We start from the raw sequence: 23,229 nt of genomic DNA, 5'->3' as shown, positions 1-23,229 counted from the left end.
AAATGAGAATGGAGAACAGGTGTAGAAGCCAGGCTGGGCAGGACTTTAAGAAGCCATGCTAGGATGAGAAGCTTACCTAGAAGACAGGAAACAAGTAGGGAGTTATTAACAGGGTCTGAAAGTGGATTCAGGCTTATTTTACAGGCCTGCTACTTTACATGAGTGGAAGATGAAGTAGAAGAGGTCAAGGTCGACTCCATCCTAGAAAACTTACAGCGCATTCAGCAAAGACAACTCACATCCTGAGCACTCACTTGGGTGCAGGAAACGCCAGCAAGGCTTGCTCAGTTGGCTTCACTAGGATGGTCCAGATACAAGGAAAGTTGTTCCAGAGGGAGTTGACGAACCAGCCCTGAAGCTTGCGTGAAGAGGCCCTCACATTCCCCAGGCTCTAAAACCAGAAGGGAAGGACGTCAGGGCACCTCAAGGCTGCTCCAGGACATGAGGGGCTATGCCATTCCTGGGGTCCATATCCTTGTTCATCCTCCCGACTTCCCAGCCCTCGGGAACAGCACACAGCAAAGATGCCCAGAGTGTGAGGCTCCCACCAACAGCGTGGGCTTTTCTGTTTTACTCAGAGTTGTTAAAGGGACCCATACCCAGATTCGAAGGGCTTTTTCTTCTCAGTCAGTAGGAAACCGAAGAAATGTAACATGAATCCCTAAAACATGCTTTATTTTCACCACATGTGGCAGATTTTTGACCAGAAAACCAAGGCCAACACCTCGTTTGTGTTCCCTGGAGTTCTTTTACTACTGCAGGCCAAAGAGACAGCAAATCATCAGTTCTGCTTCAAGACAGACGGCATTAGTCAGAGTTCTCCAGAGAAAGAGAGAACCAATGTGATAGACGATTGATAAAGAGAGATGATAGGTAGATAGATGATAGATAGATAGATAGATAGATAGATAGATAGATAGATAGATAGATAATAGGTAGATAGATGATAGATATATATAGACAGATAGATAGATTCGATGGGTATATAGATAGATAGGTAGATAGATAGATAATAGGTAGATAGATGACAGATAGATAGATAATGGTAGAGAGATGATACATAGATATAAATAGATAGATAGATTATAGATAGATGATAGATAGATAGATAGATAGATAGATAGATAGATAGATAGATAGATAGATATATAGATAGATAATAGATAGGAGGCAATTTATTTATTGGGGGGAATTGGCTCATGCTATTATGGAGGCAGGGAAGTCTCATGAGAGTCCATCTGCAAGCTGGAGCCCCAGGGATGCCAGTTGTGTGGTGCAGTAAAGTCTGAAGGCCTCACCATGGGAGATGATGATGGTGTCACTCTCAATCTGAAGATGAAGCCTGAGAACCTATTAGTGCACTGCTGCAAGTCCTAAAGTGCAAAGACCAGAGAACCAGTAGTTCTGATGTCCAGGGCAGGAGACGAAGGATGTCCCAGCACCAGGAGACAGAGAGCATGACTGCATGGTTCCCCGGTGTGTTCGTTCTCTCTGGGCTCCAATGAATTGAATGATGACCACTCACAGCGATGGTGAATCTTTCAATTCAGTTCACTGATTCACACCCATCTCCTCCAGAAACACCCTCAGAGACACACCCAGAAATATTGCTTTCCCAGTTATCTGGATCCCTCTTAGTCCAGTCAAGTTGACACTTGTAATTAACCATCACAGAGGCTGAACCATTCAGAAAATGAGAATCCACCTGCTTTAAAAAGTGCATCTGAATGGGCTCCCACCACTCTCAGTAATGAGGATTCAGTTTCCACACTGTCTAACGAGGACAATTATAGCCATTTCCTCGAGGGCGTTCTAGGATCCAATATGTTCCTATTTTAAAAGGTTTGTTCAGTACCTGGCAAGTCCTCTGTACTTGATAAAAAATAAATTAATAAGCTGCCTGAATCACAGGGAAACTGCTCCCGCCTCCAACCCGCATCCTCCGTGCTGAGGTTCTTCCCTCTTCCTTCACAGCTCTCACTTTTGACTCTGAAGATGGAGCAGTCAGTCTGCTCTCCAGACTCTGGGCACTTAGAGGAGGCTCCTGTCCCCCTGAGACACAGGTTCTGTGGAGAGGCAGCTCCTTTCCCTGCCCAGTGAGGCTTCCCAGATGGGAAGGCAGGGGGCCCCTCATGCTGGAAAGGAGTTGACAGAGCTGGGGGAATGTTCCAGGAAGGAGACCCCTGAGAGGTCCAGTCTTATGTCTGAGCCTCTCAAATGCTCCACCCAGCTGTCCTGCCCCAACCCACCCCAGTGCACACATCTCTGGACCAGCAATGTCCACAGGGACCATGAGGAAGTGCCTCTCTCTCCCTGTCCTTCAGTTCACTCCACTCAGGTGACTCCACTCCTGGTCATGGCACCCGCCCAGCACGTCCTATTGCAGTCTTCCCAGTCCTCCCCATCCTGAAGGCCAGGCCTGAGCTCCACCTCACTGGGAAGCCTGGTGTGATCAGCACAGGTGGGGCCAACCTCAGACTTCACAGTGTCTGCAGCTTCCACCCATTGCCCGGTGGAGGTGTTGGGGGCCATTGCTTCTTGTGCTGCCACTTGACTCTGTGTGAGCTGGTTTCAGTCCTCAACTGTATACAAGCCTCTGGGGATACAGACTGGGCATTGGTCCACTCGTGTGTCAACATGAGTTGCTCCAGGTTATAATCGTATGTCTTGATGCATTTTTTGTACTACCTGTACTCAATACTGGGCCATGGAAGGTGGTCTCACCTTTTTTACTGGCAGTCACAGAAACATCTGTATATGCCATATGTCACTCTGCTGGCTTCCACAGAGAAGGGGAAAATCAGCACATTCCCCCCTTCCCCACCTACCTGCTGAGTCACTATGGTAATATGCATCAAAGAATGTGGATGGTTGGCTGAAAGTTCTGTTATATATGATGGTCATAATATTGGAAGAGGATTGGTAGGTCAGGGACACGTCTTTACACATTTTGCTCAGGGATCTGGACCGCAGAGATCGATCCAAGACTTCTACCTGTTCACTCCCACAGGTGAGGCTGTGGGGCAGAGAACTGACAGGTGTCAGCATTTGGAATCACCCTCCCTCCAGCAGGCAGCCTCCTCCCCAGCGACAGGCACCAGCTTTCATCAGCTCCGCTTCTCAGAAGTGCAAGGCCTAGGGCGAGCAAGGAATGGAAAGTCTAACAGTTCTTCTGTATGCAGATTAGTCTCTTTCCATAACCCCTGAATAAAATAAATGTTTTGTTCACCAGGGCTGCAGGCATCTTCCAAGTCCCCTTGGGAGCCCTGCCTGTGGATGGGAATACCACTCAGAAATTTTAATTCCAGGCACCAGCTGTGTTTCAGGCCCCACAAGCTACAAAATCTGCATCTCAGGGACATGGGTTTTCAGTCACAGCCTCTGTGTCAGGATGAGATGCTCCAGACATGAGTGTGTGGATGCCACTCCGTGATTCCTGTTTCTCCTTCCCTTGGCAAATAGAGGGGCAACGAGGGTCCCCAGCCCAAGCTTGGCTTCCTTGACTCAAGGCAGGGAGGGGCCTCCATTTCTTATCTACAGTGAGATATTGTGGACATGGATTGTTACTCTCCTGAGAGGTCTCCCCACTCCTCTCACCCCCTTCACTCTTCAAACCTGACCTCTCATCCTCAATTAGCCCCCAGCAAGCTTTATGTGCATGGGAGAGTGTTTACAGCTTATCTGAAGTATGAGAAGACCATTAAGAGATATCCCATTAGGAAACACACAGGGTTGACTTTATACTAGTTTTGTTCTTGGCCCAGCCTGAGTTCTTCCTTGATGCCAAGGACAGTGAGATCTAAAACCAATCTTTGAAAAGGGCAAAGGAACAATACAGGAAAATGTTCAGAGCTGCCAATCCTTCTGAGCCCGGAAAAATGGTGGCACAGGGAATTCCCAACTCCTTTATCCCAGGTCCCTCTCCAACCTCCTTCTCTCCTTGTTTCCCTATCTAGGTCTCCTGGGCTGCACATCCTTTTTCAGAATCACTGGAGCCTGTGTTGGGCAAATGGTCTAAGTTCTATATCTGAGGCAGCCATCTGAAAGATGTCCTTCATCACACAGAGCGTCTGCATAACCTGGAGGTCCCAGCCCAAAAGCCAGTATGGAGGGGAAGGGGGACCTTAGTCACACAGATTCCATCATCTTTCTCATCCGCATCCTGGGTTGTGTTTGGCTTGGTCTGGAATTGATGGAAATGTGGCTGCCATGCTCAATCAGAACAGACTGTCTTGGGTATAAATGCTACAGGGTTTTCTGCCTTCTGGGATCTTATCACTGCTTTCGTTCATTCAATCATTCATTCATGTATTCATTCATTATCAATTTTGCCTTGAACCCCAAAAGAGAGCTTCTATTGCAGTGGCGTCAAAGAATGAAACAAGTGTCAGTGTCCATTGAAAAGACACCTCGGCCTTTTCTGAAGGTATCTAGTAGGGTGCAAAAGAGAGCTCTGCCCATCTGGGAAGGAGTCATGCAGACACTATGGAAGAGCTGGGCCTCCAGCTGAATCATGAAATCCTCGTGGAGAACCCTAAGGAGAGGGCAGATGAGTCTGACAGAGGTAGAAGGAGGCATTCTCATCAGAGCCCAGTGTGAGCAACGGCAAGGAGCTGCTTCACAGACGGTGCCAGGAACCCCAGTGTGGAGGGGGCGGAAGGCAGGAGTGGGTGGAGATGAGGAGAGGTCCAGGAGCCATAATGGGAAGTATTTTGCATGCAGGCTAAGGAGAGAGAACCTGACCTGGAAGACAGGGAGGCACTAAATGCATTTGCAGTGGGAAAGGAAGGCTCCAATTCTATTTAGAGACCTCTGGGTTGGGTAGGGGTAAACTGGCAAGATGACAGGTGGATTTCATCCCAGAAAACTGTGCCACGAACAAAGAAAATCGCATCCTGAACACTCACTTGAGGAGAGGAAATCACAGATGGATTTTCTTTTGGTTTCACCCAGATGACCCAGACACATTCTGTTTTGTTCCTGACTGAGCTGAAAACCTTCCCAGAGAATGTGTCAGGACACTCCCCACACCGAGGACACCCCCACACTGAGGACACCCCCACCCTGAGGACACCTCCACATTGAGGACACCCCCACACTGAGGAAACCCCCAGACTGAGGACACCCCCACACCATAGACATCCCCAACACCAAGGATGCCCCCATACCGAGGATACACCCACACTGAGGATGCCCACACACTGAGGACACCCCCACACTGAGGACACCCCCACACTGAGGATGCCCCCACACTGAGGACACACCCACACTAAGGATGCCCCCACACTGAGGACACCCCCACACTGAGGACATCCCCACACTGAGGATGCCCCTACACCGAGGACACCCCCACACTAAGAATGCCCCCACACTGAGGACACCCCCACACTGAGCGGGTCCTACAACCAGAGAATCAGCAACCAGCATGACTCCAGGGCATCTCCTGAGCTGAGGGACTTTGCTATTTCTGGGGCAGAATGGTTGTTGATACTCACCACTTTCAGGAGTTCTCAGAAAAATTGGTGATCAGGCCAGGTGCGGTGGCTCACGCATGTAATCCCAGAAATTTGGGAGGCCGAGGCGGGGAGATCACTTGAGATCAGAAGTTTGAGACCAGCCTAGCCAACAGGGTGAAATGCCGTCTGTACTAAAAAGTACAAAAATTAGCTGGGTATGGTTGTGCACGCCTGTAATCCCATCTACTCAAGAGGCTGAGGCACAAGAATCACTTGAACCCAGGAGGTGGAGGTTGTAGTGAGCCAAGATAGCGCCACTGCCCTCCAGCCTGGGTGACAGAGCCAGACTCAGTCTCAAAAAAAACAAAAACAAAAACAAAACAAAACAAAACAACAAAAAAAGAAAGTTGGTGACCAGATAGCCATTCCCCCAAAACTAATGTGGTTTCTGTTTCATACACTCAGAGATTTTGAGTTCTGACACCCATTTGTAGTATAATTTCTTTTAGATCACTGGGAAATAGAGGAAATTTAGCACCCCTCACCAAATATTCCTTATCCTCTACCCCACTGCCACAATGGAAAACAGAAAGTCAGCACGAATACCTCCTTTCTACCTCTCCGACTGTCCTTTCCTAAGGAGGCCAGAAAAAATAGCAAATAGGCAGTGTTCCTGCCCCCAGAGAGGCCTAACCCCTCATATATGAGAATCCGTGTCACTGTAAGACCCGAGGGTGCGGTTCCAGAACGCTGTTCAGTGAGATGAAAGTAGCACCTAGCGTAAGGGGGCAAACGTGTTTGGATGTGTAAAGTGCCCAGCAGGTACCCAGCAACCGGCTAAGCACTAAGTAAATAAATCCATCCATCAACAAGCTGCCTGCAGCAGGAGGAAACCTCTCCTCTCTTCCCTCTGACCCACACTCTCCACACTGCAGTTCTTCCGTCTTCCTTCAAGGCTCTCATCTCTGACTCCGAGGGTACAGCAGCCCCTCAGCTCTCCGGAACTCCAGGGGTTTAGAAGAGGCTCCATTCTCCTGGGACACAGCTGGGTGGAGAGGCGGCTCCTTTCTCTGCACAGTGAGGCTGCAGAGAAGGCAGGAGAAGAGAGGGGGCTCCATGGGCTTGAAGGAGTTGGGGGGCACACAAAGGAAGACCATATGTGGAGAGAGAAGTTTCAGGATTGAGCTGAAGTTGTATCAGTGCTAAAGCTGATATTCAGATATATGTACCACATTCTTTTGGCCAAGAAAAAGGCTCAGGTCCCACACTTCCTGTTGAGACATATGGTGTCCAACTCAGAAATATATAGTCCCTGTGTCAGGAGAGGGAAAAGGTGAATATATATTGCTCATGTTTACTTCTTGTCATTGTTGGTGAATGGATTATTCCTGAATAACCATGAAAACAGAAAAGCAAAACGAAAAGCCGAAGTTACCAATGAGTCAAGGGAGGAGGATGGAAAATGACCACACTATGAGGAGGAGCTTGAGAGCAAAGGGACAGAGCTGGGCAGGGAGAGGAGGGGACATTGCTGTCCCCATCCCTGGAGCAGCCCTGGGTCACAAGGAAAGAAGGAAGGAATGGCTCTCAGCACTCACGGACCAGCCCACTCACTGCTTTCTCCTTGTTTGGCTCGACTCAAAATGCAATGTCCACATTCTGACACCACAGTCTGAAAAACTGTTCTGATCAAGGGGACTGTCTTGTCTTAGTTTTTGATGATTTTTGTTGCTTTAGCATGGAAGATCACTTGTCCATGAAACCTTTCATCTTGGGCAAAACTGGAGAGTTTTTCACACTAAACCCTTTCTAAACATTTCTTGTTGTAAATTTCATAATAAAATCAATAATCAACTTGAATAACATTTTTAAGAGAAGGGAAATGACACGTTTATTTATGGAAGGCTCACCATTTCAGGGACGTGTCACGGATTTGGATGCAGGAACTCTGGGTGCAGTTGCAGGGCCTCCCTCAGGCAACGTGTTTCTGTGGCCCACACTCGTGACAGACATGGTGGCAGGAGCCCAGCCTCTGCATCACACGGCCCTCATCACAATCCTAGCTGGCATGAGAGCATGTGCCTCTAGGGAAGCTGTTTTCAACTTATTTACTTTCTCAAACCCTAAAAATTTTGGGAAAAGGATTACTATTCAAAAAGTTCTAATCGTGATGAAATTAGACGACCTGTGTGAAATTATTAATGTAGTACCTAGAGAATGTTGAGAGCTGAATAAGTGTTTAATGGTCTTCACCATTATTATTTCTTTGTTACCTGTTTCTATCTCCAATTCATAAATTAGAAAATTGTGGTTGACAGAGGTGAAAGGTCTGACCTGGAGCAGCATGTCAGTCAGCAGGAGAATGGACACAGGCACCTTGTTATTTTTATTTCTTTGACTTTTTTGGCCAGAGTTTCCCTGGACCCTTTCCTGTCAAAGACATCAGTGTGCTAAGCAGAAGCTAGAACTCAGCTGGTCCCATCGTATTATTCTATTCCAGGGTGCTCTAGGAACATCAAAGACCTGGATCTGCTCACACTAAATCCCAGGGTACCGTGTGCTATGTGCCAGAGCTGGAGGACAATGCCTGCCTGTAGCGCCTCTGTATCTGTTAATTTAGAAAAACAGAAAGAGCAAATAAAAGTAGGATTTGCTTTTCTTCTCCACACGTGTCAGTGAGTTTCAGGTGATCCTTCAAGCTCCAAGACAAACATTCAGAACAACTTAGATGACATGACAGAGATGCTCGCTTCATGTGAGGTTTACAGGACCCGGGCGCTCCTTCCAGCTTCATGGGTGGAGGGAAACTCTGCAAGGGTAGCTCTGGAAGGTCCCTGACCCTGTGTCCTCCTCCCCCGCAATCACATTCGTGGAGGACTGTGGGCCTCCCCAAAGCCCACCAAGTGTCTTGGAAAAAACCCAGACCCATCTAGAACCAAGACCAGGAGCCAAGCCCTCTTCTGTCCCCAGAGAGACCTCACGCATGGTGAAGCAAGAAGCAGCCACTTCAGCAATGTGCCTGAAATGCACTCACATATGCTCAAATGTGCATAACCCAGGCCCCAGTGTGAGCTTTGCCCTTCCTGAAACACTCAGAATATGGAGGGAGCACCTTTCTCTGTGTTCTCTTTGTTCCTAAATTAACTCCACTCAGGTGACTCCACCTCTGCTCACGGCACCTGCTCAGCACGTCCTACTCTGGTCTCATCAGACCTCCCCATGCTGGAGGCCAGGCCTGAGCTCCACCTCACTGGGAAGCCTGGCTTGATCAGCACAGCTGGGCAAACCTCAGACCTCACAGGGTCTGCAGCTGCCGCCCACTGCCTGGTGGGGGTGTTGGGGGCCATTGCTTCTTGTGCTGCTGTTTGACTGTGTGAGCTGGTTTCAGTCCTCAATTGAATACAAGCCTCTTAGGGATGGGGAATGTGTGCTGTGTGTTTCGGTAGTGATTCACAGGGCACCAGCTGTCATCATGTTCCATGAGTTATGAGTTTCTTTATTTTATATATTTTTTTCTAGGATTATATATCTTATATAGACATTGGGTATTATACATCCTTGATATAAAGTTCACATGCTACTTATTTTGCATAAATACATTAGGAAATGCATAGGGCTTATAATAACATCAACCAAGAGGAAGAAGATAGAGTCTAAGAGACACATGCTCCAATATCAAGAGGACAGGAACGATAGAGTAGTTTTCACATCTGATCTACTGACCCCAAAGAAGTAGGTGTACAGAAGTGCTGGACCAGAATCCATGTATGTTTCTGGAAGGGTCAGTGGGTCGTACTCCTTCTCCCTCACCCAAGGCTGATCCAGGAAAACTGTGGCTCAACCTTATTTCTGCAGTCACAGGTGCAGCTTCTGCCCAACATGTGCGGAGCCAGGCTCGCCTGGGCCAGGGGAGCATCAGCAGATGCTCACATCACCTGGAACGCCTCCAAAGCAAGACCGTATCTCGGCCGGGCGCGGTGGCTCAAGCCTGTAATCCCAGCACTTTGGGAGGCTGAGACGGGCGGATCACAAGGTCAGCAGATCGAGACCATCCTGGCTAACCCGGTGAAACCCGTCTCTACTAAAAAAAATACAAAAAACTAGCCGGGCGAGATGGCGGGCGCCTGTAGTCCCAGCTACTCGGGAGGCTGAGGCAGGAGAATGGTGTGAACCCGGGAGGCGGAGCTTGCAGTGAGCTGAGATCCGGCCACTGCACTCCAGCCTGGGCCACAGAGCGAGACTCCGTCTCAAAAAAAAAAGGCCGTATCTCATTCTCTCAGCCACTTCTGGGTGAGCCCAGGCTGGCCCACTGTAGAATCTCAGTATAAGTTGCTTAAGGCAAGGAAGAGGCCCATAGATCCAAGAGCTGAGAAATGTTAAAAATCGTGCTGACATCAGCCCAGTAACCAGAACAATCCCTGTCTGTCCATTCCTCCTCCAGTACTAAGGGGAAAGTGACACATTTTGTATGGAGGAGAGTATCTCACAGCCAATCAGCCATGAGCTTCTTCCTAGGCAAAAAGCAAGCTACAACACCCTCAGAAGGGAACAGGAAAGCAAAGAGAAGGCCAGGACAAAGGGCTTAGGGACCACACATTACCTGTACTGCACAGCAGTGCCCAAGCGAAGCCTCTGAACAGCCTCATCCTGAGCAAAGCCTGGCACCAGCCTTAGGAGTGAGCACAGCTCTGGTGGCTTGGGATTATATAGAGCCACTCCTGAAATCTGATTTCCTCCCTCCCACCTGGAGCCAAGGCTGTCCAAGCTGCAGGATCTGAGGGTGCTGCAGGATCACCTGCGGCACTGGGTGGTCTAGACAGGGAGGTGTGAGGTGTGGCTAGATGCTAATGAACACTGATCTTTCTCAGTCTGGTTCAGAGTCCTCTGTCCCCTAGAATGAGATATAATGATCAGATTCTCCTTCTCATTTCCTCTCTGGGTGGTCTCAGAGGAAGAATCACAAGTTGACCATAGACCATCATGACCTCCTAATTAGGCAGCCTGCCTGCCTTAGGTTAGCTCATAGCACTTTCACCTGTGTTACACTGCAAACGCCTCATAACACCTGAGAGGTGAGGCAGGGCAGGAGTCCTTGGACAGGCAAGGAACCAAGACCCACAAAGACCAGGAGACTTGCCCAAAGTCACAGGGCATCAGGGGTGGAACCAGGGCGAGGTCCCGACCTCCTGACTGCCTGTGGCTCCCACGGCCCTCTCTGTGTCTGTGGAGGACAAAGGCACAGAATCAAGCCCCTGAGCCGCTCGAGGTGTGAGTGGGTCGTGGTGGGGCCACTGCAGAGGCAGGTCCACCTGTGTGGGAATGTCCAGGTGGATGGCGTGAGTACCTGCGTCTGTATTTATTACACGTGGGTCATGCTCGGACCCACACAGCTCAGTCCCAGGGCAGGGTTGTGGTTAAAATAACACAGCACAGGCCGGGCGCGGTGGCTCAAGCCTGTAATCCCAGCACTTTGGGAGGCCGAGACGGGCGGATCACGAAGTCAGGAGATCGAGACCATCCTGGCTAACATGGTGAAACCCCGTCTCTACTAAAAACACAAAAAATTAGCCGGGCACGGTGGCGGGCGCCTGTAGTCCCAGCTACTCGGGAGGCTGAGGCAGGAGAATGGCGTGAACCTGGGAGGCGGAGCTTGCAGTGAGCCGAGATAGTGCCACTGCATTCCAGCCTGGGCGACAGAGTGAGACTCCGTCTTAAAAAAAAAAAAAACAACAAAAAAAAACGCAGCACAAGCCTCTGTGGAAACAGCTTGGCAGTTTTCCTTAAGGTTACCCAGAGAGTTCCCTTATGGTCCACAAATTTCATCAGCTATATACTTAAGAGAAATGAAAACATAAGCCCACACAAAAATTGGTACATGAATTTCCATAGCAGCATTGCTCATAATAGCTATCATGTGGAAGCGACCCAAGTGTCCACCAGCTGATGAATAAGTAAGTAAAACGTGGTATGGACTTACGATGGACTGGTCCTCTACCATAAATACGAATGAGAGCTGCAATGCCTACCAAGGACTGTTGCCAATTTATACAACAACCAAGACAACAGAAGTATCCACCTTTCTGAACTATTTACCAAATCTTTTCATGTGTCTTGCTGATCAATTATGCTAGAAACAATACCTAGCTTTATTAAATATGTGTTTTCCCGAATTCCAGTGGGACTGGCATCTTTTCAATGAGCCCCAGCTGAGGCTCTTTTGGAACTGCCTGTCCATTCTTTCAGAACAGTTTTCTCTTGCATTGCTCTTCTTCTTCTTATGAATCATAGAGGCCACACTTGTCATTTCCTTCCCATAACTTTATTTGCACAGGCCCTGATGGGTTCACAGCGTGAAGGAGCTTTCCAACTCAAGTAGAACAGGCCGACCCTGCTGGGCTAGGAGCCATCTAGACATCCATAGCATCCCAACTGAGGAAGGGAGGCAGAAGCAAAGTTGATAAGTTTCCTCTCTGCTCAGAATTCAGTGCTAAGGCTGTTTTAGTGTTAAGCTCCCAGGTATTACCAAAGTAAACTGCAATGCTTCCTCACAATTCTCCTTCCTTCTCTTACTCCAGATACCCTGTCCCATTACCCCTCATTTATCTTTCTTCTGGCCCTGGCCTGGGGGAGGACAAAGTTTCCCACCATTGGATGCGAATGCCCAGATGGAGCAAATGCGGGAGCCCATGGAGAGGATATGTCCTTCCTCTGGTAGTCCATGCTGAGGATGCTACCATGGGCTCCAGTGTGTCAGGGCAGCTGTGCTCCCCACCCAGCAGCATCCCAGCATGGCTGCAGCTGCCTGGGAAGAAGAAGCAGTTAATCTCTTACTACCTAACTTCTTTTCTGGGGGACCCCAGAAATCAAAGTCTTAGGTACTCCAAACAGTGTCCTCTTGGAGGAAAGACCTGGGTTCACACCAGCTTTTGAGGATTTGTGTCCCTTGGATCTTTGTTCCTTCAGGTCATTCCTAGTTTCCAAATGGTCCTAGGCATACCAGCGTTTCTCCCATTTGTATGTTCCTTCCTCATAGCCTTCTGCACTGCAGTTTTTCTCTCTGCTTCTCCAGGAGAGTTTAGTAATTCTCCACATCTTGTTCAAAGACCCCCTTTGACTGTCTGCCCCCCACAGATTCAGAACTGTCATGCTGGTCTTCTCACCACTGCCCCAGTGTCTGTCATCATCCACCTCCCCAGCACCCTTGCTTTCATATTACCGGGAAGAGTTTAAGGATCTTGTGGGCATTTCATAACTTGCTTCTCCAGCATAGTTTCCCTCCTTTTTTATAGAACCCCAATTTTGTCCATGTATCTATTCTCACCCCATGTGCCCAATGTGCCCATGGGGCAACTGACTTCATACTCAGGTCTGAGAACTGGCCTGAGTTGCCACTTCCCACCTGCCCATTATTCACTTAGGAGCCATCTGAGTTACAAGATTGAGTGTGTTGTATAGCCATGCTTGCATCCAAATAACCTTTATTTTATTTAAAAATGGCCTTAAGGTGCAGGACGTGGAATCATGACAATCCGGATATGCCATAGAGAAGTAATGAAGTGCTTTCTTTAAGTGAAAATGTGAATATTCTCAGCTTAATAAGGAAAAAAGATGTGTATGCTGAAGTTGCTAAGATCTATAATACAATAAGATATTTTGAGAGACAAAAGCAGACCACATTTACATAACTTTTATTACAGTGTATTTTTATAACTGTTCTATTTTATTATCATTGTTGTTAATCTCTTACTGTCTAATTTATGAAATAAACTTTATCATAGGTATGCATGAATAGGAAAAAACATAGTATATATAGGGTTCAGTACTACCTAAAATTTCAGGTATTCATTAGGGTCTTGAAATGTATACTTTGTGGATAACGGAGACTACTGTATTTGTCCTTGGTGTTTAAGCCAACTCGAGTGAGTTTCTGTTACATGAAGCTAAAAATATCCTAACCCCTACAATGTCCCATGAATACCAGAAAATAAAACACCCCTTAAGAGAGTCAACACAAGAACAACACTCTATCACCTGTTAGTCACACCCCTTCCAGAACTAACCAGACATGCTCTGCCTGTTCACTTTTAGAGATACCAAACTCCTTGGACAGTTGGTTACAAAGAAATCTTCCAAGTCCCTCTAACAATTGTTAACTTCATCTTCTTAGAGGCATATGTGCATATCTGCGACTTTGGTTCAGTACTTCACCCCAGTCTCCAAAAGCCTGTCAAAGCTGTTCTAGAATACAACCAAATCAATATCAAAAGTAATCAGATAGAAATATGAAAAAATACTGTGCTTGTAAAACACCCATCCTGACAGTTTACACAGAATGATTCTTAATGACTTTCCTAATCTTAAACTGTATTGACAGGGCTTGCAAAAATTAAACCATGGAAAGCCAGGACATAGCTAGAATCAATGGACTATATATTGCTAACTACTGCTATAATTCCATATTCACAATGCAACAAATAACCCCAGCACCATTGTGAGCAATTATTGCTCATCTTTGGTACAGACTCAGAATGTTTTAAATTAAACAGACCCATAAAGTTCAAAAGACTTCATTTTCAATGAAAATATAAAAATTCCTATATAGATTAATTGATTTAACCTCTCTCTCTTTTTTTTTTTAATTCTGTGGTAATAGCAATCAGAGAGATGAAGCACTTAAGACTTAAAGTCTACAAAAATACCAAATGCATCACTGAATTTCACTCCATTCCAAATTGGCCCATCACTTGTCATTTGGTAACTGCTCTTATTAAAGAGTTGTATAGCTTTTAGGTCAGCCATTATCTTGAAATCCTTTTCATTCACTGCTTTTGACCATCCAATTCTTCTCACATATCAGAGGCTGTTTCAGCCATTTTTGACATGGAGAGCATAAAATATTCTTTCCTGCTTAGAGGGGAGTTTTTTTATTTAAACATGAAATGCTTTCAAAGAGAAATACCATGGATTTTAAAGAGTTTAAAAGCATTCCTGTTTTTAAAATCACAGTGGTATTTATTGTTTATAATGTGGGGGTTAAATGTTAGCTAATTATATTTACATCCTAATGAGTAACTGGTTCATAGCTACCAAAAGATAAACATTATGACCTTAGTAACTATGTCCCCAATAGAAAAAAGAAAGAAAGAAGAAAGAAGGAAAGAAAGAAAGAAGAAAGAGAAAGAAAGAAAGAAAGAAAGAAAGAAAGAAAGAAAGAAAGAAAGAAAGAAAGAAGAAAGAAAGAAAAGAAAAGAAAAGAAAAGAAAAGAAAGAAAGGAGGGAAGGAAGGAAGGAAGAAAGGAAGGAAGGAAGGAAGAAAGGAAGGAAGGAAGGAAGGAAGGAAGGAAGGAAGGAAGGAAAGGAAAGAAGGAAGGTCAACGTCAACCTACTTTCACATTGCTCTTTGTATCGAAGGTAATTGTGGACACCCACAAATGTAGGCCTAAGAAACTTTTATTACAGTTATCCAGGCTTATACAGTTCAAGGCTATATGCCAACTGATGAATTTATTTGTTTAAAGAAAAAATGTCCAAGGCAGAGGGGAAGGGTGATGTGAGAAAGATGGTGGAATAGGAATCGCCAAGTCTCACTTCTCCACAGAACAACAATTGGGCAACCATCCACAGACACATATACCTGTATGGAAGCTTCAGGACCCAGGTAGGAGGTTGTGACACACCATTGGAAGCTAAGAGCATGGAAATCTGCTTCTAGAAGGTATGCTTGTGTCCCAGGAACAGGTCAGCTACCATGGACTCAGCCCCAGACTCAAAACCAGCCTGCATAGTCAACTCTAGCCCTACTATCCATAGTGTTAAAAGCAGTCTCTTTTCTCTGGGGGCCCCACAGAAACTATACTCACCCACACCCAGGATAATAGGACTGCCAACCATAGACCCAGCTGAAGACATGAAAGAAGCCCCATGACCAAAGGTCATCCCACCTTGACTGCAGTCCCAGAGGCAGCATATCTGTCTTGAGACCCAGTAGATCATTTCCTACAAAATCCAGTCTTTAAAGAGCAGAAGAGGCGACTGCTCCTTTAGATGCACAGACACCAATGCAAGATTACAAGGACCATTAAGAATCAGGCAAACATGATTCCATCAAAGGAAACTAATAAGCCTCTAGTAACCAACTCTAAAGAAGTGGAAATCCATTAACTACTTGACAAATAATTCAAATAATTGTCTTGAAGTTCATAGAAAAGAACAGACTTAGTACTACATGAAATCTATGAAACAACAATGACCAAAATTATAAGTTCATTTAAAAAATAGAAACCATAAAAAGAAACAAGCAGAAATCCTACCACTGAATAATACAATGACTGAGCTGAAAAACTCAAGAGATCTTCAATAGTAAGCACAATTGGCAGAAGAAAGAATCAGTGAACTCAAACACTGGCTATTTGAAATCATTTGGTTAGATAAACAAAAAGAAGAAAGACGAAAAAGAGAGGGAAAAGACTGGGATTTATGTGACACCGTTAAGTAAACAAATGTAAATATTCTGAGAATTCCAGATGCAGAAAAGAGAGAGAAAAGGGAGAAAAACATATTTAAGAAAATCATAATTGAGAATTTCTGATATCTAGGCAGAGAAATGGACATCCAGATTCATGAAGATCAAAGGTTCCCAATAGGTTGAATCCTAAAAGGTTTACACTGAGACACAATATAATTAAATTTTCAGTAGTCAAAGAGAGAATTTTGAGAGCAACAAGAGAAAAGCAATTTATCATATACAAAGACGTTCCCCTTAAGACTGAGTTAATTTCTCAGTGGAAACTTTGCAGGCCAGGAGAGAGTGGGATAATTATATATTCAAAATACTAAAAGAAAAGAGTTATCCAACCAAGAATACTTTAGACGGGAAAACTGTCCTTTTTAAACAAAGGAAATATAAAGATTTTCCCAGACTACCTATAACCAAGGGAGTTCATTAGTTTATCACCAATAGACCTTCCCTACAAGAAATGCTAAAAGGAATTATTCAAATTGGGTTGAAAAGAGACTAAAAAAGTGAAAGTCTAAATTTCATTGCTAAAGGTTTTCCAGTCTTCTGTGTTTGGTGATATAGCATCTGGACCTCCTCTTCCCTATAGCCTTGTCCAGAGGCTCTAGAGTGACCAGTTATTCTGGTTTCTCTGGGATTGAAGGGTTCCAGAACTTGAGATTTTCAGTGCTAAAACTGGAAAAGTCCCAGGGAAATAGTACTGAATTGATTCCCCTACCAAAGTTCTGGGTGTAATTTAAAGGACAATCCAGTGATCAGAGGAAGGGAGAAGAGACAGAGATTTTATTAACAAAAGTCCCAGGAAAATAGTACCGAATTGGTTCCCCTACCAGAATTCTGGATGTAATTTAAAGGGAAATCCGGTGATCAGAGAAAGGGAGAAGAGACAACAATTTTATTAACCAGGCAGCCATCCTGACACAATGGGAGCCAACCAGATCCTGGCCAAACCTAACCAGAGAGGCTTCCACAAAGATTTAAGAGTTCTAGCAGTTTCCTGATACCCCCTCACCAACTCCACTCCTCTCCTCACAGCACACAGAAGACAGCCCTCTGGGAGAAGGTGACAAGCTGGGACAGTCACTGTGGGTCTCTATTCTGAGAAGTTACTGATCCTGTGTCCCCTGTGAGTTTCTTCATCATCTTCCACACCCACCCACCCCTCCAATACAAAAGTCTGAGCTTGGCACTATCCCTCGGCACCCCAGGCCAACACTCAGCCCTCCAGTATTTACATACTTGGGAGAAGACAGGTATCAAGAAGCAAAGACTCTCCATCTTTGCCACCTGTAGCCCCATATATAGAAAGCTGCAATGGTGAATGGGGTGGAGGTGGGTTGAGGAGAGATTCTAACTCATCAGAACACAGGAAAGCCTGGGTGGCTGTGCACACATTCCAAGCCTCCCTGACCATGGAGAGCTCCCCAGTAGGCTGTGAATGAGGATGGAGCAGTTCACCCCTCTATGTTCCCTGCCAGCTCTGTACAAATCTTAGATCTCAGTCAGATGAGTCATAACCCAGCATGGTGGCCTCACTCTGCCTTGGCCTCTCCTTTGTCCTGAGCAGCTGTCCCAGGCCAAGCCCTTTGGGCCATCAGTGCCCCTACATGACTCCATCACTTAATCTTGGAACTTAAGCCTCTTGGAAGATGCTATTGCAGAAACAAATGTTTGTCTCTGATTCAGCAGGGATGCTATTTCTCATTTGGAAGCTTGGACAAACCATATGGGCTCCCAGGCACTTACAGGTACAGAGTTCCAGGGAAAACAGAACTGTCACCTGAAGGTTGGCTCAGGCCAGAGATCCACAGCTAGGGCTGAGGGGTATCAGACTTCCTCATGGCTAAGAGGAACAGGAGAGGGAATTTGGTGCTGGACTCAGGCAGAGGGAGATGAGGCAGTACTCTGACATGTGCCATCCCGTAGCCTCCACCACCTGGCTCCCCATCTTTGGCCTGCCCCTAACCTGCACCTGGACAGCTTTCCCTTTCCCAGGGGCCCACAGTAGCCCAAGCACCACGACCACTGCTTTCATCAGAGCCTGTGGGAGCTTCCCGAGGCATGTCCTTGCCTAGGTAGCTTTGGATTCCACACTTGCTAAAATACAGATGCTTTCCAAAAAAAAATGTAATGCCAATGGAGGAAACTTGAACATGGTGGCAGGCCAATGAAGGCTTTTTCCAGGCTCTCCTAGCGTGATTGCCCCTTTCTGGGTGAGCTGTAGGCAGTGGGGTGTTGTGAAATCTCTACCAACAGGCTCTGGGAAGGGGGAAGCTTCCTTTGTAGCATGATTTTCACGGTGTGAATCCTCCCCCCATGGCCATTTTATGCCAGCAATAAGACGCCAGTGCATGTGGAGCTGGGAGGGCTGGGCAGTCACTCCGCAGGGGACAGTATTTCCAGCAGACAGACACGATGTGATGTAAATATCCTTGGGCACAGATAATAGTAAAATGGAGTCAAATAACCAGAAAGTGCTGAGTTTTGGTATTTAATACTTTTATTTTTAATATAATTTACTTAATTGTAAGACTCTACAATTTAATTTTTAATAATGGCCATATAACATCAAGCTTGTATGATTTCTGAATATGTAGCATTTCACAGACACAGGTTTCCCGAGAGGACTCCTCCCTCCAGTCAGTGCACACCTGAATGGCCTCGCTAAGCACTCGGAACACTTAAAAGTACTCCGCCAACACAGGCAATGGGGAGAGACACTGAGGTCAAAAGTTTCATCCCCTACAGGAAACGACCATTGGCTGGGACTGTCCCTGATTCCCACACACCAGAAGCCATTCAGGTGCCATCAAACCTGCAGAGGATAGAGCCCCTGCCCAGGGAAGAACCCCTTACTGGCCACTGCAGGGATCCGGATGCCAGGAACAGGGCTGGAAGGGACAGGATCTCGAGGGGCTGCTGGATGCCACCTTCAGCCTGTGGTAGGGACCAGGCAGAAAGGGGGGCTACCATCCACTCTGTTGTCAGAGAATAGATCGGATTCTGTCCTCTTAAAGTAAGGGAAAGGAGCCAGGACAGGCTTTCACAAGAGTCCTTTATTAGAGCTGAAAACTGTGGAACCTCTTCCCATAATGGACAACCACTGGCACTCACAGTAAACACAGTAACAAGTTCCTCAGGAATAAAATAGTTCCAAGGTTACTCTGCAGCACCCTCTGGCACTGGCAGGTGGGCTAACAGGAGGGTGGTGAGAGATGCTGCTGTGGTTCGAAGCAGCTGGAGGGCAGCTTCTGTCCCTACAAGGTCACAGGAGACAGCTCAAAACAGGTGCCATGTGGCCCAGCCTTGTGTTCTCCCGGCGCCTGGTTGTCAGTCACTCTGCTGGGGGTGGAGCCTGGGGCAGGATCACTGGGCTATGAGCAGGTCCTGGAGGTGCAGAGAACTTGGAGGAGCCACCACAGGTCAAGTGAGTAGTCCCGTGGGGCCAGCTGGGGTGTGGGTGTGGTGTAGACATCACAACCCTCCTGTAACCCCTCTTTTTGCACCTGGTACTCCATCCCACACAGGAGCTGCAGACAAGAGGGTGTCTGATGCAGCTCTCTGTGCAAACTCAATGTGAGGCCAGGCCTCCTGGGCTCCTGGGCTCCTAGTGCCCTGATGATGGAACAGGGAGGAGGGAACCTAGAACCAGGAGTCAGTGACCTCGACTCAGACCCCAGCTCTGCCACTCGCTGCCCGAATCCTGTGCAGTTCTGTGCTGACTCACCTCTCTCAGCCTCAGTTTCCATCCCTGAGAGGTGAGAATAATACCTGGTCACACAGAGGATTAGAGGATTATGTCCAACGTGCCAGGCTGGCAGAAGATGCTTAATCAGTGTTTCCTCTACAGCATATTCTTATGGATGGCAGAGGCTGGGGCAAATGTGAATCGGCAGAAATGAGGCACTTTAGGTCAGTGGTATTTTGATATGGTCTTTTGGGACTTGGAAAGCAGATCTTTCAGGAACACTCAGGGCAAGCCTGCTGAGACGCCGGCCCCACGGTTTCCCTCATCCTCACAGCAGGGACCCATAGTCTCCACTGCTCCTTCTTCAGCTCGGGGCACAACCTGGACTCTTTCAGAGGGATTTAAGGAGCCGTAAACCAGCAGCTCTCAATATTGGAACAACCTGAGTCTGGCGGGTCACCAATGTCCAGGCCTACCCTCTGCTTAGATTCTGACCTAACTGGCCTGGGTGCAGCCTGGCAGCAGCAGATTCAAAAACCCCTGGGCCATTCTCATGTGCAGTAGAGTTGAGCACCCTTGCCTCAAACCACAGTCTCAGTTGCTGGGAATCACAGCCACTTGGTGTGAGCCCAATCCTCCCTGAGTGTGGTGTGGATATGGGGGATGGGTCCCTGCTCCCAAGCAAGCCTGTTCTCTGTGTCCCCTGTGACTGGACCCTCAGTCACACTCTGACAGCTTTAGTCCAGAGCCCCTGTCACCAGTGGCCCTGTCTTCTGCTCCACCTGTCACCTGGATGTTACTGTCTCTTGCTACCAAACTCATCTGTCCCTACTAGCCACTCACCTGGCTGGGCCCTGCTGATAAAGGGGCCCTTACCTCCTTCCTTGAGAGGCTGCCAAGTGGCTAAGACTGTGGTGGTTATCTCTGAAGCAGCACTGGCTACTGGGGCTCTTTTTAAGGAGAGAGGACACTTCAGGAAGTGGAAATGTTTCCGGTGGAAATAAATTTCCCCTTTATAATGGTGACCCTTGCATGACCCCTCTTTGTATCCACAGGTTCAAGCACAGAGCCTGGCTTGGGGTTAGAACCCATGGGGACCACTCAGGGCAAGCCTGCTGAGCCCCCAGCCCCAGGGTCCCCCTCATCCTCACAGCGGAGACCCGCAGCCTCCACTGCTCTTTCTCAAGCACAGGGTACAACCTGGACATTCATGAATGAGTGAATGAATGAATGGGGAGTTGGGATTCCATGTTGGGTTCCCAGCCTCTGAACTTTTCTGAATTCTCGGATCTGACTTGCCACTTCATTACTGTGGTTGATGTGTATCTCAAACCCGCACACCACTCCAGTTTCCTGCTTCTTCTGCAACTGCTCAGATCCAGTCCTGGGCTGGTGCCTGCATTCCACTGTATTGACATTGCTTTTCAGGGCAGACTCATGGTCACAGGGTGACCCTCAAGGCTTTCCTTAACTGCCCCAGCCTGGGAGGGTAAGGGTGAGTGTGGGGGGTGATGGCAAGGAGAATGGAAACCAACAAGAGACAGTCCCTGGGGCCCCCTAGCTCCTCAGGACTTACCCTGCATCCCACGGAGGCTCACGGCCTCTCACCACAGCTGCTGGTGGTGGGCAGCTCTTGGGCAGCCCTAGTCAGAGCTGGCAGCTATGGCCAAGTCTCTGTTGGAATTCTCTGTGCCCTCGTCCTGGGGTTTCCCCTGTAGCCATTGCCCTGCTGGGATCTCATGCAGCTCAATTCACACATCCAGAGTTAGGTTGTCTGAGCTGTCCCCTCTTGGGACAGGGGTCCTGAGATTGGCTTCATGGGGCAAACACTGGCACTGCCAGGGCAGTAAACAAATGCTCCCATTCCTGCCAAGCCTAACCTAGGAGTTCTGAGCCTGATTTCTCTCTGATTTTCTAGGAAAATTCACTGCTTCCTTGGAACCCAGCTCATCCCTTTGTTTCTTCTGAGCTCCTTGGGTCGCCTGTCGATCTCCTTCTCTCTGGAGACCTCATGCAAACAGGACTCTCTTCCTAAGGGCCCTAAGGAGTTTGCTTCTTTCCCTGAACTGCCCCAGTCCACAGTTCTGGAGATGATGTGTCAAAAACCAACAGGCAGATCCCTAGAGAAATGGAGGCAATCATCTTTAATTTTCAATCACAGCCACTGAAACTTATGATGCAGTTAGCATTCTTGTCTTTCTCCAGGCTGCATCCTGCATATCCTGCTTTGGGAAGAACAAAATCACTCCAAGGACACTGGGAAGACACATGAGCTGCCCCTTCTCATTCTGTATGACAACCACCCCACCTGTCTGCTTAATTTGAAGGGATCTAGTTCTTAGGGGAAATAAAGTAAACAGTATCCAAACTGACACTTACTCTGAAAAAGATTCTTTGTTCAGTTGGCTCCACCCTAAGGAAAGGCTGAGATTTATGCTACAGGCCTAAGAAGTGAGCTTATAAAAGGTCAGAAAAGAGGCCAGGTGCAGTGGCTCATGCCTGTAATCCTGGCACTTTGGGAGGCCGAGGCGGGCAGATCACTCGAAGTCAGGAGTTTGAGACCAGCCTGGCCAACACGATGAAACCCCGTCTCTACTGAAAATACAAAACTTAGCTGGGCATGGTCTATTGTGTCTGTAATCCCAGCTACTAGGGAAGCTGAAGCAGAAGCATGGCTTGAACCCGGGAGACGGAGATTGCAGCGAGTTGAGATTGTGCCACTGCACTCAAGCCTGGGCAACAGAGCAAGAGTCTGTCTCAAAAAAAAAAAAAAAAGGAGACTTTAGACGTTAGCACCTGTTTACCTTTGACATTTTGCCCCAGAACTGAGCCTTTGGATCTGGGGAAAACCTGGGCCCCACCTTTCTTCACCCCACCTCCACCCACCCCACCATACACCTGTGCCAAGGCAAATAGAGTTCAGGTGCTGCCGGGCCCCAAGCTCTGCACCCTTGTTTCTTCCATCCTCTCTCAGGTGCCTGGGCTGACAGAGCCAATATCTAAAGACCTTCTCTGCGCTTCACATCTTGGAGCTCAGAGGCCGGCCACTGGTGCTATGTGTCTTCCTCCCCAGGGTGAAGGCCACCACAGCCAGGACCACAGCCAGGAAGACCCCAGCAGAGATAGCAGTGCTGTGATAGCTCCCCTGGGAGCTGGCTGTCTCCAGTTGGTGTCAGCCACCAACATGTCTGGGAAGGATAGGAGACCACAATAATAGAGTGGGGACCAGGACAGAGCCCGGCAGAGGAGGAGAGGAAGACAAGTAAAGGCCGTGGCCCCCTGGGCATGGTAAAGACAATCAGAACTGTTTGGTGGGAAGGGATAAAAAACTTGGAGAAGGAAGTGCTGAATGGGAAACTGAAGCCAGACCCCAAAGGGCAGCTGACTGTCAGACTAGAGAGATTTCACGTTTGTCAGCCAAGGAGAGTCAGGGAAGGTTTCCTTAGCAGGAACTGGGAACTGGGCTTCGGCAGAACAAATCTGGCCTGAGGCTCCAGATGGATGGGAGGGGAGAGAATTGGGCATTTTAGACCAGCTGGGAAATGATTACAAGAGTCCCAGGTAACAGG

General features: G+C 47.5%; 1 protein-coding gene across 1 annotated transcript in view; it reads right to left on the bottom strand.

Moving 5' to 3' along the window:
• Window positions 1–23,229, bottom strand: part of LOC105544155 (deleted in malignant brain tumors 1 protein-like) — a gene marked incomplete at its 5' end in the record, with an annotated part of 221,962 nt that overhangs the window by 161,921 nt on the left and 36,812 nt on the right. The window contains 6 exon segments of the mRNA XM_011986445.1: window positions 255–391; window positions 1,740–1,774; window positions 17,041–17,065; window positions 18,829–18,909; window positions 19,156–19,229; window positions 20,504–20,610. Coding sequence (XP_011841835.1) covers window positions 255–391; window positions 1,740–1,774; window positions 17,041–17,065; window positions 18,829–18,909; window positions 19,156–19,229; window positions 20,504–20,610 — 459 coding nt within the window.

The sequence above is a fragment of the Mandrillus leucophaeus genome, unplaced genomic scaffold, assembly GCF_000951045.1.
Source record: "Mandrillus leucophaeus isolate KB7577 unplaced genomic scaffold, Mleu.le_1.0 Scaffold299, whole genome shotgun sequence".
Classification (NCBI taxonomy): Eukaryota; Metazoa; Chordata; class Mammalia; order Primates; family Cercopithecidae; genus Mandrillus; species Mandrillus leucophaeus.
This window is presented reverse-complemented; position numbering and strand designations above follow the sequence as displayed.